General features: G+C 48.5%; 1 protein-coding gene across 1 annotated transcript in view; it reads right to left on the reverse strand.

Annotated features, from left to right (window-relative positions):
• The window catches only part of WNT2B (Wnt family member 2B), a 42,813-nt gene that overhangs the window by 18,184 nt on the left and 7,066 nt on the right, over positions 1 to 17,563 (reverse strand). Inside the window, exon 2 of the mRNA XM_073319951.2 lies at positions 693 to 913. Coding sequence (XP_073176052.1) covers positions 693 to 913 — 221 coding nt within the window. The remainder of the gene's footprint in view (positions 1 to 692; positions 914 to 17,563) is intronic.

Consider the following 17,563-nt stretch of genomic DNA (forward strand, 5'->3'; position numbering starts at 1 on the left):
CTAGGATTACATCCTCGCCCTGCTTTGGATGGGGAGAAACCAACAGTCAAATGACTAGGAGCATCAATGTCAGATCCTCTAGCAACCCTTTCCCCTCCCTGTGGGTTCTCAACTTCCAGCCTCGCCTTCAGATACTCCATGACTCAGAGATATGAAAGAACTTAAATGCAGAGCGCCTCCTAAATCTAGAGGGAGGGACTAGCTAGTTTTCTTTTCCTTCCAGTGTGTTATACAAGGTCTTTATAGATCCTAGTTAATAATCTTCTCTGCAAATGCTCCTTTCCTCTGTCAAACAGAAATTGTCCACCCTCTTCCTGTATCTGGGGCTATGTCCGGGTTTCTCTCTGCCACTGTATGCAGAGTAGAGCAAGTCAGTCTTTCAATCAACATTCAGTTTTGCTGGAAAAACCCAATCTGGTTCTTGATTGGAAAAATGTAAACACAACATTTGAAAATTGTTTTTTGGTTAAAACATGCTCTTCAGTTTCATGCTTTGGTCAAAAACCCCAGAGAAATTGTAGAGGGGAAACATCTGTTTAAGAGTTCTTCAAAATTTCCTACAAAAAATAACTGGCATTTTTCAATCAACTCTCCAAATTCCCTCCCATAGACAAATTGCATCCAGGCTGGAGCTGGGCAGTAATTTACCCAGGGCCAGGCTCAGTGGGAAAGGCAAAGCTGACAGCACTTACTGCGTAGCATGACTCTCCCGAAGACGGTGTGGTCTCTGTCCAGCGTGCTGCAGTTCCAGCGGTGATGCCGGAACTGGTGTTGACATTCCCGGATCCACTCCTTTGCTCCCTCCCCGACCGACTGCATGGTATCGGGGTACCTCTGGCAGAGTTGCCGTTGCTTGTTGACTAATCCAGGGATGTTATCGCAGATCACTCTTGCCCCCAGTGCCCCAATGTACCTGTAGAAAGAGAACACGCTGTGAAAAATCAGCACAGTGCAGGCACTTTATTGTGTTCAGGGAGTGGGGTCCCATGGCTTAGAGCAGGGGGGACTTGAAGTCAGGACTCCAGGGTTCTATTCTAAGCTTTGGGAGGGGAATGAGGGTTGGTGTATTAAAAACCAGGAGTCTGGACTCTTGCTTCAGCTCTGGCCCTGGGAGGGAAGAGGGGTCTACTGGCAAAGAGGGTGGGGCAGAACTGGAAGTCAGGTGTTCTGGGTTCTGTTCCTTGCACTGCCATTCACTCTGTATGATTTGCTCACACCGTGGTAAGCTTGGTGTGCCCCAGTTCCTCTCCTTGTGCTGAGTGTTGGATTATGCACTGGGCAGGCAACCGGCTGCTTCAACCTCCCCAGCCTTCCTCCCCTCCCTGCATGCCAGAAGCCATTCTGGGAGGGACTGTTTTGCCTCCTACTGGTGAAGCTGGTATAGACACTTGACTTACGATGACTGCTTTGGGAGAACATTGACTGGGGGCTAAGCCCCGGTTTTCCCCATCAGCAGGATGGCACAAAGGAACCATGACAGAGGGATGGTGGGTGGAATATGCTTCTGCAGCAAGGCGTGGCTGGGGGTGTGAGCACAAAGGTGGTGATTCTCTCCCCTGCCCCCCAGTTTCACGCCTCTGCTGCACACTTGCATCTCTTCCTACCTGGCTGCTTATTAAAGGTCTAATTTTTGCCATTTAAGAGTGGTGCACTCAACGCAGAAGGGATTCAATCTTTATTTCCAGTGGCGTGAGCTTAGCCCTGTTGTCTGATGCCAGGATGGGGAAAACGGCCTACAAGGATCTGTGTTTTGCTGACAAGCAGACCCTTCTCCTTCAGAGGCAGCGCTCCACTCATTGTACTTTATGGGGAGACCTGGAGCGCTCTGCTTGGATTTGTATCAAATTCCCAGTGCTGTGATTAAACCAGACTGGCAGGGTGTAGGGATGTTGCAGTGTTGAGCCATCAGGGACTCTGTGTCTAACAAAACCCTGAGCTGCACCAAGCCCAGAATGGGAGGAGGGGAGCTGTGTGCTCGACCTGAATTATTGCTGTAGGAAGCAAAGAAACCTGGGGAGCAGGTTCTCCTTCTGAGATGCTGAAGTCAGGTGCGTGAGGGAGGCAGTAGCTTTCAAAAGTGACATTTGTCTGTGAAAGCCTGCTGAACTTTCAGCTCAGGGGATAAGTTACTGCAGTGGCAGCTGATGGAACTGGCTGATATGCAAAACCCTCTAGCCCTGCCTGTCCTTCCTGCCACATGAATCCAGCTCTGCTGGCGGCTGCAGGATTTGATCAAGTAGCTCTTTCCAGCTCAGAGCAGTGGGGCAAACACATGAACCAGCATGGGCAGGACTTGATTATTACCATTAATTCATTTCTGCTCTGTGGCCCCTTGGGAGCCTAATCGAGGAGCAGGCCCCTCTTGTGCTAGGTACTGTACAGTCAAGCTAGAAAAGGGACAGTCCCTGCCCCAGAGAGCATGACCCACAGGGCTGACTGGAAGCAACAGCTGGATGAAGCAGACATGCAGCACAGCGGTGGGTTGAGAGGCAGTGACATCAGAACAAACAGCATTCAGGGGTCTCAGCTGGCCACATGGAATACGGTAGAAGCCCTGCAGTGTATCTTGGGGGTAACAGTGACCCTGGGCTCTAGAGATCCCAATTTTTGCCCCATTCTTTTGTGACACATTCAGGGGGTGGAGGGATCTGCCCTCAATAGCCACTGACAGTCTCTCCCCCTTTTTTCCTGCATATGGAAGCACATCCCAGAAATCAGCAGGGCAGCCCAGCCCCCTACTGCCAATCAATAGAAGAATCAAGACCAGTGGGTAAGAACCACAAAAAGCATTAAAATTGCTTTGTCTGCTCAGACTCAGGTCCATCTAGACCAGCCTCCTCTCTGCCAGGAGCCAGGACCAGCTGCCTCGGAGGAAGGGGAAAGAATCCTGCACTAGCAGTGATAGTGATGACCTGCCCCTGAGGAATGTCTCTTCCCCTCACCCCCGATTAGCTAGAGGCTGACTCCTGGCCCAAAGCAGGGGTGTTTATCCCTTCCAAAACACTTGGGTTTTAAAACCCTGACTGCTGCTGTTCTGGATGTTCTCCATCCACTGGCAGCCCCGTCTCGTCTGTAGTGGCAAACGTGCCTTTGCCAAACAAGCATGGTGTGTCCTCGGTCGCCTGTGTCAGTATGCTCAACTCCCCTTCAGCGCCAGACTTCTCTGCTGACTCTAAAGCAACACAGACAACAGAGTTGGGTGGAGAATTTTCCAGATCTAGCCAAAAGCCCTGCCTAGGTCCTTTGTTTACCCCAGCCAGAAAGCAGCTGATACTTTGTGCTTGGGAATGGGCTTTGCCACATACCACTGAGCTGCATTGCTGGCTGGAAGAGGAGAGCTTGGGGTGGGAGTCAGATTTTTTTCAAGCCTGTAGGCTGGAAATAAGACCCTCCCTTTAATAATAAAAGCAATAAATGTGGGTAATATTTCACTGTTTCTCTCTGGCCGTGCTCTATATCTGTCTCAGATAGCTGGCAGCCCCAGGAAAGCCCTGTGACTACAGAAAGGGAGCAAAGGCTTCCCCTCCCACCACCACCTTTTAAAAATATTTTGTTTAAATGCTGGCAGAAACACAAGGTCATCTCAGGCTGGAGCTGTGGATAATACACTCCGCTCCCTATGGCTTCGCAAGCCAGGGCTGTGCTGGCCAAGGCACATGATTTTCGCAAGCCTGCTCATCAACCTTTCATCAGGCAGCAGCAGGGCAGGGGAGGTGGGGAGAGCCAACAGCAGCTCACCAAGTGATCACTACCAGGGGCTGGAGGCCAGTAACCGCTCCCTTGTGCTTTGCTCTAAAGGGAGGATGGGTTATCACGGTTGCCTGGGGTGCAAGCTGGGTTCAGTTCAGCCTGCTCTGGGAGTGTTGCACTGAGTGCAGGGGCGCACACAGGAAGTGGGGTTTTCCCCTCCCACGTTTCCTCAGCAGGCAAGGGCACAGCTGGGAACTCAGAGCTGAGTGGTGTGCTCTGCTCAGGTGCCCACCTGCAGGCTGGCCTGTTGCTGCTGATCGACCGATATGGCTTAAGGGTGACTTTCTGTGTGCTGCTAGCATGGGCCAGAGCCCAGTGGCAAGAAGCCATCGCATGGATGTGCAGCAGCATGTGGCAGGGCTGGCTGGTTCTGCAAAGCCAGGGCAGGGCTCTCTGCTCCCAAAGCCCCTTGTTCCCCAGAACTTCAAAGGAAACTGAGGCTCCTCCCCAAAGCAGGGAAATGGGGCAGGAGGAAGATGGTGACTCCTGGGTGAGTCTGGCTCACCAGAGTGCCTGCTAGCTCAGCCTGCTGGGGGCGGCGGGAGAGACCATGTGGAGCCTGGCTTGGCTCTGGGGTCCACCAGGAGAGATGCTGCTTGTGGGCTAAGAGAGCCACTGTCTGCTCTGAGCTGGGAGGGTTCTGCTTAGGGGCCGAACCACAGTCTTGTAACTGAGAGGTTCTTCCCGCTTCTGGGCTGCAGTGGGGGGCTCTGTGGCTGTTGGATTATGTGATCAGTGTGGGCTGCTGAGGGCTCTGAGACTAGTGATACGTGTGTCCCCAAGAGAGATGGGGGAGGATGGAGAGGTCAGGTCTGGTGTCTGCATCTTTTTCGTCTCTCTGGGACCAGTGGCCATGGCTGAGGCCAGTGCTGGAGTCTCAGGAGAGAGACTGGGGGGTTGGCTGCAGCAGTTGGAGAACAGATGCTCAGTCTCCATGGGCATGGGAAGAGGTGCCCAGAGAAGGAGGCATTACTAAGCAAGGCATGAGAATATTCCTACTGCCTTCCTCCCAACTCCCCTAGGAGAACCTCACCAAAGCACTAGGGGCTCTGGAAGATGCCCCAGGACTTGGATGCTCCCCACTCGCACCAGTCTAAGCTGGCAATGGCTTCGCTGATGTCCCCAGAGTGATGCAGGTTGAAGTGGGTGTAAGCAAGAGGCAAATGGGGGCTGCTGGCTTGAAGAAGACAACACTGTGAGCTGACAAAGGAGATGCTTTCATAGCAGGAAGCCATATCACTAATGGCAACTGACTAACTTATCCCCGCAGGAAGATTTGGTCACGTAGAATCCTCTGAGCAAGATAAACACCGGGCACTCCCTTTCTCATGCTGTGAGAATTATTTCTGCTCTCCTCAGCTCTGCTGCCAAATAGCCAGATCACAGCAAATATTATTGGAAGGAGAAAGTGGGATGAGAGAACAGAGTAGGGTCACTGATTTCTTCATTTTTCCATGATACACCTTGCCAGCATGTCTGGCTCCCAGAGCTCCCTTTCCATGCTGTGTGAGAGCACTATTTGCAGCTGTCCACAATCTGGAAGAAAGACAATGGTTTGATTTTTCTTTGCTGTCCTGCACCTCATGGTCATGTACACCTGTGCAAAGCAGGTGTACAATGCTACACAAGGAAGAGGTTGGGTTTGGTTGGGTTTTTTTGATGCACCTAATTTCCCCAGGTGCCAGTGACTACACAAGGTGCAGAGACAATGGAGAATCAAGCCCTGTATTCCAATGGCACCATGCAAAATTCTGTGATTTCAAAGTTTTTGGTTTTGGTCCATTTCAGAATGGAAATTCTTCAAAATTTCCCAGAAAACACAATTGCTGGGGGGACGGGAATTGTTTTGGGCTGATAAAATCAAAATGTTCCACTCATAACCCCAATTATTAAAAAATGGAACCAAGTCATTTTGAAACAGAAACCTGGAGCCTTCCTTTCAGAGAACGTGGAGATGGGACACTGATCTTACCAAAATGCTCTGTTTGGTTTGTAAAAGAGAATTTGTCTGACTCCTTTCAATGCTGTGTTTTGATAAATCTGCGTTTCTGATGGACCCCTCTGCCCCCAATGAACCATCAGCCACCTCAGCTTGCAGTTGCCACTAGGCAGCCATGGAATTGGGGAATGGAAGGCAAAGGGAGGGAAGCAGAATGGTCCCAGCACGTGGAGATGGCCCAGGCAGGCTCTTCTGGCATGATCACCTTTGAATGGGGAAGGGAGGTGAGAAGGAGCAAGGGGTGTGGGAGCAGGGAAGACAGGTGGGTGTGGAGGAGAGATGTTGTCCAGGTGATCAGAGCAATGTCAGAGGCTATGGGGAGAAGCACATATGGGGATGGGCTGATGTGTGAGGGTGTTGAGGTCTCTCAGCCAGGAGCAAGGCTGAGCAGTTCCTAGCCCCTGTGGAAAGAACCAGGGAACCAGTGACAAGCCACAGAGGGAAGCAGGTGCCAGGGGAGGGAGACTATTTTAGCTGCTGAATATTGGAGAGGGAGAGTTGAGGGGAGCATGCAGGAGGCCAGGTGAGTAGGGTGAGCCAGTGGAGAGCTGGGCAGGGGGAACTAGGGGAAGCATTGCCTTTCTGCAAAATGGGCACAAGGATAGCTCTATACTGACTGGGGGGCAGGCAGTGAGGTAAGTCTTACTATGGATGGTAATTTCTGCCAGTGTCTCTTCCATCCCCAGGGATAGTGGAAAGGGAGCACAGCTACACCCAGTTTCACAGGCACTAATCTTGGGATGTTGCTCTTTCTCTCAAGTTTTGCTAAATAGGAGACCTACTTTGTGTAATGTTAAGTCTGTGACTCCTGCAACCGTGTCATTTGACATGCTCATAGTCTCATGTCCCCTCTAGTGGCTGGTCGCATGGAGGGTAAGAGCCCAGCTGCTGCCAGCTAAAGGAGTTAGTAGTTTAGCTCAGGTAGAGGTCAGGGTTGATGCTCTGCATGTGCAACACCTGGTGGTGACATATCACTACTGTATGGCCTCAGTGCTTCTCTTTACAAATAGCACACAGGAGACCTGTTAGAGCAGCATCCAAACCTCCCATTTCTACAGAACTCAGATCCCACCACTGCCAGGAGATGGCTGTGAGCCTCAAGGAGGATCATGGGAGATGCCAGGCTAATGTTGATTCCTACTCTCAGAGCTTCCACCTTCTGTTTGTTACTCTTTCCTTCAGGAGCAATTGGATAAGACACTCTAAGAGCATTGGCAATCTGAGTGCTAACTCCAGAGCTGAGCTTGCTCTACACACGGGCAAGTGGCTTTGAGAGCTGGAGATGTCAAGGAGGTAAAGTGGTTCTGACCTTCTGCTACTATTTTTCCCATGGGTAAATTTCTTACAAGCAAATCCAAATATGCAGTTGACGTGGGCTCTCTCAATTGCTTCTGAGAGCAGGCTCCTCCAGTGCAGAGGGAGAACAGAAGAGAACTGTCACATGTTGGCTTCCAGTTGTTTTTCTTGTTCTAAGAATCTGCTGACTTCTATCCTTATAAACAAGGAGAACCCTAAATTGCTTCTAAGATAAACACACAAACTGGAGGCAGACGCATCTGTTTACTCAACAGTATACATTTCCTTTTAACCCCCTACCAGCGGGTGTTCCTGTGTGGAGCGCACTCCAGTTCTTGAAAAATTCCCATGAGGGCTCATGTTCTCAGAAGGCTGCTGGCACTAGGTTGGGTCATCCAAGAGAGATTTGAATCCTTCATCACATCCCTGTTCTCCTACTGCTACAGCTATGAAATAAGGTCCTCAGGGTTATGGGCTTTCCTGCCCTCATCGCTTCTCCTGAGGTTCTACGTTCAATTGCCCTGTGGATTAAGGGAGGAAAGACCAGTGTATTGCATGCAGGAATGGCTGCTGAGGTTTCCTGGGAGATGCAGCTCCCTGAATAAAGTTAGCTACAATGATCGAAGCATTCTTCTGTCAGCCTAGCTGTCTACAGTGGGGGTTAGGTCAGCATAGCTATGTCAGTGTTGTGTGGGGTGTTTCACACCTCTGATGTATCTGTGAAACAAGCAGCATCCTGAAAGCGCTAGGGTGACACCAAACAGCAGAGAGGAATTGGCTTATGGCTTCCTTCTCCAGCAAGATGCGTTCCTGTTACATACCTCCACAATCTGCCATGACCAGTCCCCAGGCTGACTGGAATGTTCTGGGAGCTGTGGCTGTGACTTGGGAGAGGTTTTGACACCCATCATTCTACTTATTCACCAGGCAGTTGTTCTTTCTCACTACTTCCTGCTGTTTGTCCTGCCCCACTTTCATTGTATTTCATGAACTGGAGCTTTGCTCCAGGACAGAACTTGTCCCTGAGATCCCCTGATCCTTGTTTCTAACATGGGAACAAATTTGCCATGCCATCTGGGTGGCTGCAGTGACCGCTGTAGTCTTGGGGGTGCTGGGGAGGTCAGGACAGACAGCACACTTGTATACAGGATTTAGAACTGGTTATAAGCTGTCTCCAACCCAGACCGTGCACTTTGAGCTCCCAGTGCATACACACCCCCAAGGACTTGGCAAACACCCCATCAGCTCTTCTACCAGCTACCTATGGCTCCATCCTGCCCCTTCTCTTTTGCACGTGAGACTGCAGCCAGCTCTCAGGGCATGTGAGACTATCAAGCCCCAGTCAAGGGAACAGCTGACCCCATTTATAGACCAGGCTCAGGTAAACTTCCTGTGTTTAAATGCCACAACTTCTCTGGGCCTGAATTAGAAATGAAACATTTTGTTCTCGGCGTTCTTTTGTAATGGGGACCTGGACAGCCCTTGCTTCTCATTCTGCAAAGGCCAGCAGCAATGAGCCCTATGCTACCCTCAGCTGTACCAGCCACGTCCCAGCCACCCTCTGTAGAGGCAGGACAAGGTCTCCCCATCTCTGGGTTGAAGTGGGACTTGTGGTGCTGAGGCCATGGGGGAGCTGCTGTATACAAGGAATCGGGTTTCAAGCAGACCCAGCATGCTGAGGCCATGAGCAAATATACCAAATATTCCAAAGAACTGGGAATATTTGCTGTGAAATAAATTTAACTTTTGCCACATGAATGGATTTGAAAAGCCTGCATCCATTAACTTGCCTCACTGATATCTAGCAATAGGCATGTGGCTAGGAGGGTTATGAGACCCTGGTAAAAAATCACCAGAAAAACCTTTTTGTTCTAACACTGAACAAGGAACTTGGTAGCAATTGGGAGAATTGGCGACTCTTCCTCTGCAGTAGTGCAGAATCTTTTCCCCACCTCCCCCGGCAATGGCTTTTTGCTACAGGCTTACAGAAATGGCACATGGCTCCCCAGGGAGAGTGCAGGTAAATTAGCAAAGTCTGCCTGCTGGGCTTAAAAGAAACCATTCTCCAGAATGCTGACAATTTTAGAATCTTCATGCCCCTTCTCCCTCCACGACTTGCTTTCGCCTAAGTGCGTGAACTGCTTCTGTATCACGCAGCCTGATTTATAGCCCTGCTTATACAGATGGACGACAAGCCTTAAGATGGCCAGCTGGGTTTGACCCTAGTTGCTCCCAATTAGAGCCGCATATTCTCCTGTTCCCTAGGAAAGTGCCTCCATTATCTGTGTCTGTCTAAAGCCTCCCTGGGAGGAAAGCAGGGGCTTCTGCACTAGCGTGTTTATAGCACCCGTGTGCGGCTCAGGAGGAGTGCCGCCCTGGCATGGTGAGGGGTGTCCACTGGAGAAATGGAGGCACAGGTTCAGGGCTGCAAGGCAGCAGCTACTGCCTTTGTTTCATAGGGGAGGGGGGCTACTCAAAGGGTTGGGGGGGAGGGGGCAGAGCTGACAAGGGAGAAGGGGGAGTTCAGCTTAGTCTCCCCTTAGACATAACCCAGAGGACATCCCAGCTTTTACTGTTTAAAAATCAAATCCGCTCCCAAAATACCACTGACTTGGCCTTAGGGCCGCACTGAAAGCTGCTTGTAGCAATGGCCTGCAGAGTCTGGACCTGCCCCTCTTCCTCAGCTCAAGCCTGGGGGCACAGGGCTCGTTACAAGTGAAACAATCCCCTCTGCACCAACAAAAAGGAAAACAATTTAATTGTGTTAATTAGTGTAAAAAAACAAACCCAAAAACCTAAGGTGGGTCACAATTTTCCTACAGATAACCGCAGCCCCATAGTCCGGGTAAAGAAGGCAAATTCTCTCTTCCCCAATGGCCAGTTCAGTCTAGTCTGGGAGGACTTATGGATTTCCCCACTAATGCTGAGCTCTCGCATAGCAGCATCCATGAGTAGTGCTTTCTACCATCTCCACTTGGCTAGGAAACTCCACCCCATCCTGCCAGACACTGACCTGGTCTGTTATTCTGGCTTTTTGTTACCTCTCAGCTGAATTACTGCAATGGTGTACATGGGCATGAGGCCTCTGGCATGTAGGAAACTCCAACTAGTATAGAACATGGCCTTGAGTCTCCTCAGCAACACAGGCTTCCATGAGCACATCACACCTGTCCTCTGCTCTCTGCCCTGCCTTCATATGGAATACTGGATCAAGTTCAAGGTTTGGTTTTTATCTTCAAAATGCTCCATGGCCTGGGCCCAGGAGATCAAAAAGACTATCTAAAGCTCTGGGACAAAGCCCATGGTAATCACCTACACTCCTCTGGGACAGTGGAACTTGCAACAAGGGAGAAACTTTTCAGTGTGAAACACAACTTCTTGTGGCCTGGTCCAAGGCTGGGGAATAAAACCCCTCCAGGAGCTAAGGGCTATCAGAAACCTCAGCACTCCAAGTGCATTGGCATGCTTTTTTCACCTTCCCTTCGCTAACAAACACAGCAACAGGTGTGTAGATATAAATAAGACACCCCCTACCAGAGCAAGGCACTCCATGGCACATGCTTCTCCCCTTGGAGAGAACAAACAATGTGACAGATGTTAGGCATCAGGCGTAATGCATGGCTGGAAGATGCTTTGGTGCTCTGGTGACGAGTATAAAATCCTGACTAGAACAGCCCTGCAGAGGCTCTGTCTGTTGCTGCCAGTCAGCAGAGCATCTCACTGTCTGAAAATAATTAAGTTTGTCCCCTGACTCATCACGGGAAACTTCTGCTTTTCTGGTGCTCTGGTGGAAATGCTTGGGCTCTTACTTCATGGCAATTGTAAAGGGCTTTAATAAAATCAAGGCGGCTCTGGGGTGAAAAGAACGGTCATGTTTATGGGACAGGCTGCTAGTTTGAAAGCGCAAATATTTCCTCTTCCTAGTTTGGTGTGGGGATTGAATCACTGCTAGAATACCAACATGACATGAGCTGCTCCTCTGGAATATCGGAGATTCTCCTTCTCTAACACAAGCCATGTGCTCTGAGCATGCAGGGAAACTGTCCAGGCCTCCCCACGACTGACCTTGCAACAGTCAAGGTCATTATTCAGGGCTCTGGTAGTGATCTGATGGGAGCAGAGAGCGAGAATAATAGGAACCTCTGCCTGCCTTTAGGATCCACATAGCCTAATGCTCAGAAGCACAGGTTTTCGTGGGGGTGGGAAAATTGGAACATTTTGTGGCAGTATTGATGTCTTTGATTTTAGATGGGAGAAAGTTGAAAGGAATCATTTTGGCTTTTACTTTATTTTGCTAATGTCTGTTTTTATAGAGACTCGTATGCTAAATATTCATTTAATATTATGAATGCATTTCACATAATGTTTTGACATTACCGATTGAAACATTTTGAGGTAAACATGTTTCACATGTTTTTCATTATTTCCAAAGCATAATATTTTTGCAATTTGTTTCACAATAAATGTCAATTTTGAAGGGTCAGGATTTGCCCTGGGAAAGTAATTCCATTTTACAACCAGCATTATAGCATTTAGGGTTGCACCAGTTCAATGGAAGGTGCTGTTTTTTAACTGATTTAACTTGGTTTAAATTACTTAAATAGGGTGAACGAGATTTAAATCAAATTAAGGGTGTCCACATGGATTTGCACTAGTAAAACTAAGCTGGCTTTTAAACTCCTCTGCAGTTAACTGATGCACCTCTGATTATAGGCAAGGCCTCAGACCCCCTGACTTCAGCTCAGACACAAAGGGTGCACAGGCTGCCGGCTCCGGCATGGACAGAGCCAAGGCAGAAGGTGCTAGCTCTACTTCTCAGTAGTGCATGGAGAGGTCATGACTGCAAACTGATGCCAGGATAAGATTTGCTCTTCCTGCAGCTGCTTTCATCCCAAGAGCTCCCCAGGCATCTTGCAGACGATCCACAATCACCCAGATTGAACAGTGTGCACAGCAGGGCAGTCAGGAGGGGATATTTTGATCAAGGAAAGCAGAGTAAAGCCTAACTCTGAAAATATCCATGTCGGAGCTGCTCCAAAGCCTGCTGAAGTCTGTAGGAGACTTTAGATTGACTCCTTTGGAGCAGGCGCTTAGGGCAAACTGGGCTTTAAGACCTGCTCTGAAAGGTCCAGCACAGAACGATGGAGTGGGTGGTGCCTTCACACTGAAATATCTGGCACTCAACTTTCCTATACTCCCTTAAGACAGTTTGGAAGCTCTGAATTCCCTTGTACCCCTTCAATATAGTCACCTCTTAGTCACAAGCTGCAGCTTTGGCAGCTGCAGGTAGACTGGATCAAGCAAAGAAATGCTGGCAGCCTTGTCCTGTGGCTCTCTGCAGAGCAGTCTTCACAGGCTCAGAGCTTGACGAGGCTTTGTTAAAAGCAGCCAATCCATTGTTCTTGGCCCACGCATCAGACACACTTCCCCCATTCAATACCCTGCTCTGGCTGTTGGATGCCTGTCCTATGTCACGCTCCCACCTATTCTTACTCAGGCTAGTAGGCTCAGCATCATTTGGAAGAAATGCTAAGCATGTAATCCCTCTGCTGCTAAGCAAACGGTGCCATCAGAACCTCTTCAATTGAGTTATAACCTCAGTCAAACATGACTTGAGCACAGGATATCTTAGCTGCTGGGGGAATGGATCAGAGCTGGATTCTTTAAAGGCTTAATTCTGATCTCTGGCATATGGGCTGCTGCCAGCTGTATATTGGGCAACATACAAGGGCGTATTCTAGGATTCTATTCTGGAAGGGACAGGAGTAAGGGCAGGAGCAGGGGAGGTTTTGCCCTGCTGTAATCTCTTCTGTGGAGGGAAGAGACTGGGGTCTCCAGGCCCTCAACACAGCACACAGACTGTAAAGTAGGCCACAAATCCATAAGTGACAGGTTGATCCTGAAGCCTCCAAAGTCCTGACAGCTGTGTACCTAGCTTCCAGATTTTGTTCTCATTCTCTGCCTCTTCTCAAAGACTGGCAGTGTTACAATGGTTTTTGTGAGGGGGGACATTCTGCCCTCCCGGATGTGGGGGAGAGTGCAAATACCCACTGGAGTGAAGGGCTCTGGACCCCCCCTTAGAGGGTACACTGTACCTTGCAGAATCGGGCCATAGGAAGTAGTCCAGGGCCACAAATTCACTTCATATAGCAGACCCCCAGGCTGCCACTGGGCATCACTTCAGGTGGTGCTGGGCTGGAAAAGATTTCCTTGTGTAGAGAGGAAACCTCTACATCTCATCTCTGACCTTTCCAGCTCCCCTGTGGATTCCCCCTTGGTTCTCAGTTGCTTTAATATCCAGTGCTCCCACGCATGCCACATTTAGATGGACCTGCAGCAGGGTTCCCAGGTTCTGCATCCACTTAGTTTAAACATGAGCAAGATGCTCAGCACAGTGGCATTAGCTAGTTTAATATTCCATTTATTTCACGCTGTCCCTGTGGTTTCCATTTTCAGTGTGCCACTGACTCTTGCAACTTATCACAGAGAATCATAGACTTGGAGGGCCAATCCTCCTGTGCACTGAACCCTGGCCTAGCATGGTGCTCTCCACTCCAGGAAGTGGGTGCTGGTGACTCAGTAGATGGGGCTCTTCCCATTGAATCATTATTGAACCTGTGCATCAGTATGGTGCTGGAGGACACTGGAGACTGAAGAGGTCTGTTTAGGTGAGATGTAAAATGGAGATCCTGGTCACTTTTGATTGCTAAAGAGCCCATGATGGGTTTTTTACAAAAGCAGGGGGCAAATTCCAAACAGGATGACTGTTCCCTGGGCCGGTTTCACATGGATACTGTGTTTTTTCCTTTCCTGGCCCTGGCTACTGTGGGTACAGAATTTCTAGCTGACTGCAAAGCACTTTAGGATTCATTCATGGAGTCTAAGGCCAGAAGGGACTAGTATGATCAGCTGTCTGACCTCAAGGTGCTATATATGTGAAAGATATTACTTTGTTTGTTATAAATCCTTAATATTTTATTAAGCTGTACTAGGAGTGGAGCCATCCTGGCCTGTTACAATTGTTAACACCTTGGAATGATTAACAGCCCTAATTTCCTTACTTAGAGCCACTGCTCTGCATATTGAAAATGCTGGTCTCACTTGAATAACTGCACAGCATTATGCTGTTAAATTTCCCAACCCCATTTAATTTGTGTGGTTTTTTCCATTCTTTGCTCTCTGGTCACTTTCTAAATTTTGTTTCCCCAGCCTTGTGGCTGATTCCTGATCAAAGCCCCCATTCCATGACCTTACAGCCCTAATGCCTGTGGTATCAAAATGCGGTTACTACAGAGAATTGTTTCATAAACAAGTGTCTTGAAACTACTGGTCTCCTCTGGATCTGAAGAATCAAAGAGCCTGCTCCCAAGAACTGGCCAATGGCCTAGTGACACCCCATGTTGGTTGTGTGGGTGTGCTGTGGTGCCTGGAACCACAACTGAGCTTGGAGCTCTGTGCTCAGTGGGGTACAAACCTGTAGTAAGAGATAATGTCGTCCCCAAAGAGGCACAGAGATCAGATGGGCACAGAGGCGAAGGGACTTGTCACAGCAGGTCAATGGCTAAGCTAGAAAATAGAAGCCAGGTCTCCTGAGTGTTGGGCCAAGGAATATTCTTGTATTGAAGAGAAGACACAAATGTGGTCTTAGAAAGCAGTAGGGAATGGAAACAACCTCCCTTATGAAATCTAGCTCAGTACAGGCTGAAAGTTGTTACAAAGGGTAGATCAGTATCTCTCCCATTTGATAGATGGGAAGCAAATACACTGAGGAACCTGTTTATTCCGAGGTGCTGAGCACCTGCATCTCCCATCAACTTCAACTGGAGCTGAGGGTGCTCAGTATTCCTGATCCCTGGCTTCAGTGTGACTTGCACAAGCTTATACAATGAACCAATGCTGGAACCGGAGCTAGAAGCCAGGGCTTGCGAGTTCCTAGCCACTACAGTGTTTACACTGCTCAAGAGCTTGGATAATGGCCTTTGGTAGCTCTAAAAGAGAGGATGGTCTGTGGTTCCAGCGCTGGGCTGGGACTTAAATCTGGGGTGGATTCTTGGCTCTCTCAGCCTCCTCGTGCGACCTTGGACAAGTCACTTAGTCTCTGTGCCTCAGTTCCCCATCTGCAAAATGAGGAGAATAGTTCTCCCATCCAGTCTTGTGTATTTGGATTGTAAACTCTTCAGGGCAGAGACCTTTTCCTGTGTCTGGACAGAGCCTAGCACAGAGTCCTGATCTCCGTTAAGGCCTGGAGGCACTGCTGCAGTGACTATTAATAATGGGTTGTAGATTTGTAAGAGCAACAGATGAGTTCCCCCCCACACCCTTTTTCTTCAGTGAAATACCATCTAGGTAAAGGTTCCTCTGAAGATTGAACCAAGAAATACAATTAGAGCCGATTGTGTGCAATGACTGAACCCATTTGTTGCAATAGGTTCCCACCAACGCACACTGGAACTACTCCACAGGCCAGAGTTCATTTTTAGCTGGGTTTGCCTTAAAAACAACAAAACCACTTATTTTTCAAAAAAGCCAATGTTGGATAGCAAACATTAGAGTACTTCAGCATAAAGACGTCCTGGTTTGTGACCCCCAATTGCTATCATTCAGGAGTGATGTGTATGTGCTTCCTTTTATCTGGAGAGTCCATTTCCTAGGAACCTGCCTGTTGCACCCTCCTTCCCCTACTCAGCCATGCGGGATGAGACTGGGTAGAAAGGAATGGCTCTGTAGTTTGCTGCAGGTGTTGTGGAAGAGAGAAGCAAACCACAGTGCACTCTGCATAAGGCAGAGCTATGTAGAGAGCTGCTGGGACAGCTGCTATCTTGGCAGATGCACTGGAGATTTAACCAGGGACCTCCAAGCTACAAGCATAATCTGCTACAGTGTGGGCCAGAGCTGTCTGGGGGGGCTGTAACAGATCCTTTGCCAATCAGCATAGAGGGAACCCTCGAATATACCCTCGCTAGAGGGCTACACTGACTGTAAGAATCAGTTTTAAGGTTGACTTTATGCCAATGACTTGTTTCTTCTGAATGTCTGACTGGACTGCCTGTCTTGAGTACTGCCAGTCTGTCCCAGGAATGATCTTTGGGATGCACCTTCATGGGGATTTAAACAGAATTCCATTGTGAATATGACTGGTGCTAGTACAGGATCTCCCTTATTGTATCTGTGGTTTTAAAGGAACCCAAGTGGCCCCTCGTATCCCATGAGCTTCTGAGCCAGGGAATGAGCTTGCTTGTTTTATCTCTAAGGAGTTTGATGCCTCACATCTGTTCTGGTGCCAGACGAAATTAAATATTTGTAATTTCCGAGGATTGTGGTTAGCATTAAACAAGTTAGCTAAGGAGGATTGTGTGGCTTTGAGTTTATAGGGGGCTGGGGCATGTGTGTGAGGGTTGGGTGTCTGAGGGAGAGGGGGGCACATGTTTGTGTACATTCTTCTTTAACCAAACCTTTATTTTAAAATGACTTTCCACACTCCAGTAACCAAGCTCTCAACAGCGAGTAAACTCTACTAAGTTATACACCACGTTTGTTTGTTGCATAGTTTATATAGACAAGCAACATTTGTCTAATCTGCCCCAAATCTTTTGAAAGAAATTTGAGGCTCATTGTGGGGCCTGATCTTCTTCATACAGTAGTCCCACTATCATGTATAGGATTAAGCACTGCAGTAAGGTTTTGCAAGGTGAGCTGTATCCCAGAGCAGAGACTGGGAGCAACTGGGCTTCCCCAGTCCTGGAGTCATTTTGTATATGAAGCTGGCTTCCTTACACTAGTGCGCACTCATGGGCAAATGTGACTTAGAGATTTTTCCCCTCAGTACTCCTTTTTCAATTTCAGTGATCAGCTGGTATTGGGTTGCAAGTAACACTTTATAGTTTGGAGGCTTTCTACATGAGTCTTTGTACATGACTTTCTTTCTTCCTGCTGTTGCTAGTTAACACAATATACTGTGATGCTTGAACTGCACTGGGTAACACAAACCCAGATGTGATGGCACCACAAACTTTCACAGCTCTTTGAGAACTGAGTGAGCCCATGTCATAATTTGAACTTGAGCTTCTGTGGTAGTGTAAATAACAAATATTCAGAGCTACAAGCTTTGAACAAACACTGTTTTCAACTAACAGTTTGCCAATTCCTGGAGCTTTGGTGAAGCAATGTGGGCCTGCCTGATGTCACTGAAAATCCATAATTTGCTGTTTAGGTGAAGCATTTGGTTGATATTTCCTTTCCATGCACTGTTGGCTGAACTGATCCGGTTCCTTCAATTAAACTCCTTTAGAAGTTGACTGGGAAAAGGAGATGCATTTCCTCTAGGGCACAAGCATATTGTGTCAATCCCTAAAGGGTTTTGGCAATAATAAAAATGAGTGATGATGCACCACCAGAAGTATTTACTGTAATATCAATAGCACAAAAGATGTGCTTGCGACCCTATCTAGATCACAAGGAAGATAGCATTCAAAGAAAAGCTGGCCAGAACACTTTCTGTGAAGTCATTTCATCTAAATA

This window comes from Lepidochelys kempii, chromosome 21, assembly GCF_965140285.1.
Source record: "Lepidochelys kempii isolate rLepKem1 chromosome 21, rLepKem1.hap1, whole genome shotgun sequence".
Lineage (NCBI taxonomy): Eukaryota > Metazoa > Chordata > Testudines > Cheloniidae > Lepidochelys > Lepidochelys kempii.